This window comes from Ostrinia nubilalis, chromosome 11, assembly GCF_963855985.1.
Source record: "Ostrinia nubilalis chromosome 11, ilOstNubi1.1, whole genome shotgun sequence".
Lineage (NCBI taxonomy): Eukaryota > Metazoa > Arthropoda > Insecta > Lepidoptera > Crambidae > Ostrinia > Ostrinia nubilalis.
In genome coordinates, this window is record NC_087098.1 from 15,120,344 (window position 1) to 15,122,954 (window position 2,611).

General features: G+C 42.4%; 1 protein-coding gene across 2 annotated transcripts; it reads left to right on the top strand.

Annotated features, from left to right (window-relative positions):
- The first annotated feature begins 222 nt into the window (after positions 1-222).
- LOC135076353 (uncharacterized) lies at positions 223-2,611 on the top strand. Of its 2 annotated transcripts, none has more exons than XM_063970846.1 (4): positions 223-300; positions 1,469-1,671; positions 1,917-2,022; positions 2,123-2,611. In XM_063970846.1, exons 2-4 carry the CDS (start codon positions 1,470-1,472, stop codon positions 2,601-2,603), a joined length of 789 nt encoding a protein of 262 aa, XP_063826916.1. In that variant the 5' UTR covers positions 223-300; position 1,469; the 3' UTR covers positions 2,604-2,611. The 2 variants fall into 2 exon arrangements, with proteins under 2 accessions (XP_063826916.1, XP_063826917.1); XM_063970847.1 differs by having other exon boundaries at positions 2,135-2,611.

The window sequence follows — 2,611 nt, forward strand, 5'->3', positions numbered from 1 at the left end:
TGCGCGAATCAATAACTGCCCTTGTACCATGTTCCGGGAAGAGACTAACGTTTTGCGATGTTTTGAATTGTCGTTCAACCATCGCGTGGTATATGAAGCTCTTAGACTGCAGATCTTTAGCTACTAAGCAATGGATAATACTTTTCGCAAATGGTTGAAGGAGTGACCGTGTTTGCGTTACTTGTGGTACGTTTTCGCGCCTGCGCCCCGCATCTCTGGACCAAACTTCGAACAAGTGTAACTCGAAACTGGTGTAAAGTGCAACCATTTTGTGTGATTATTCGTAAATAACCTGCTAAAGTGAGTTTTTTATAGTTAATGTGAACCTTTATTACCTGTTGTGTGTTTTAATTAGTGCTACTTAGTGATAATGTGATTATGTACTAGACAAGGATCTTATTTCTGACCTAAGTTATTAATTCAGTATTAACTCTTTGTTAGACATGAAAATTTTATTAAGTTTAATATTCAACACCCTCAAAAGATCCAACAAAAATACAAATCTTCAGAAACAGCCCAGATAAAATCATTTTTAAAACATTTTACATGATCATTCATGTAAAATGTTTACCTACCTTGTGTTATAGCCGCCTAATTAGTTATTAAAATGAAAACAAAGAAAGAAAATAATTATTGGGCTAGGATTAAAATACTCATTAATCGAATACCATGATCCCATGCAATAAAGCACGTTAATATTGTGTTGACTATTATTGCTCTTCACTTTATTACCGTGACTTGGGCGACAGTGAGTAGTAACCTAATTTTATACATCACTATAAATTGTGTGTGTACCCACATTGCTCTACCTACTTTTACTGTGTTACGTGTATGCTGTAAGAGAGTAATAATTATTTCATTAAAAAAGTGTTTTCAATTCAAACAAAGAATACACCCACATCCTAACTATAATATTATGACGTGTTAGGTGTTAGCGCAAATACAAACAAAGGCGATTAGAAAAAGCAGTAGATCTCAAAATAAGGAAAAATTCCTAGTTTATCTTGGTGCCAAACTATGTATTAAAAGGACAATTAATTCATAAAAGTAAAGTAAAACAAAAACATAATCTAACATTTTGTGACAAGTTGTCTTTTACAATCCAGTGAACTTGATTAAATGTAGAGACGGGGCTTTTCTAGATTGCTTGTGAATAAGCGCTTTGATGCTATTATCGCTAGCATTCTTTAAGTCGAAGAAACAAACCATACCTTTATTTCGAAGTAGGATTTCTATCCGGATTTTCTAAAACTGTAAAGAAGAGATAAAATAAAATATTTTGAATTGTTTTAGGGAATGTGCGTGTTATTATCGTCACAGGAGTAAAATTTTCGTGAATTGTTCCGAAAAGTGGATACAAGGTGTCAATGGACGGATTTTCCATCCGGATTTTCTCAGATTAGCCCGTATTTTTTTATAATTCTCAGTTTTCGTTCAAAAATAAAAGTTTCCTTCAACTTTCAACCAGGATGACGTGCGGGGCAGAATGTCTGTCGATCGGCCCCCCACCGGACTCGATCCTGCACATGCCGCCGCCGCCGCTACCCGCGTTCCTGGCCAGTGCTGCCAACCTGACGCCGCCATGCAGGGCTTCTAAGTGCCCGCCATTGCAGAACAACGAGGACAACGCTCTGTTCCCGGGAGTGGAATACCATGAGCTGCCTAGACACGGTAAGTTATAGAAATAACGCTATGTTTTCTTGCCATTTTTATGACTTTCCCCCTTTCCAACAAAAGCTAGTTTGTATTACTAAGGGTGGATTCGACCAAACAAGAGTAAATATTAATCTCCGAATAAATCGTCAGTTTTGACATATTTCCCATACTGAAACTGTCAATGTGCCAGTTATACCAGGAGTTATTCGCAGATAAAAGTTTGGTCGAATCGGGCCTAAGTTGTCATTGTCCTATTTCAGAGCCAGCCGGCAACGATGACACGTGGTTCTTAGTCCTGATCACATGCTGCATCGCCGTGCTTTGCATTGCGGCACTTCTTGCGCTCTTCTTGCTCAAGTGCAGAGAGTAAGTATCCACTGTCTCTTGTTTTGTCTATGACAATAATCCTACTGATATTAAAGTTTTAGGGTCAATTTTGCAAACACATAGAATTAACAGAACTTAGCTTTGTTCACAGAGCGCGCGGCGGCTGCAAAAGCGGAACTGGCAAGGCCAGTGGCTCGAACGCTCTATACGGGGGCGCAGCCCTGGACTCCCGGGTGCTCTGGGCGGCTCTAACGCCGCGGGGCACCCGCCACTTCGTCGCCGACACCTACCCTCACGATGAGACCGAGGACCACCACTACGAGTGCGTCGAGCCTCCGCTGTACAAGCTCGGGCCTCCAGAAGACCTCACAATCACGCGTCACTTCAACGTCGAATACGAGGACCCGGCTCCTCTCATCGAAAGCTACAGCGACCGAACAGAGGAGTACTTCCGAAATGGCATGGATACCCTCCGCCGTGGGCGACCCCTCGTGTCCTCTCCGACCAGAATCGAGCGCCCCAACCTTCCTCCTCTAAACCTCCAGCCCCGAACCCTCCGAAGGGCACCACATTCCCGCCGGGTGAGCGATGCAAACAACCCCGAGAAGTCGGCCATCTGAACCGAGAC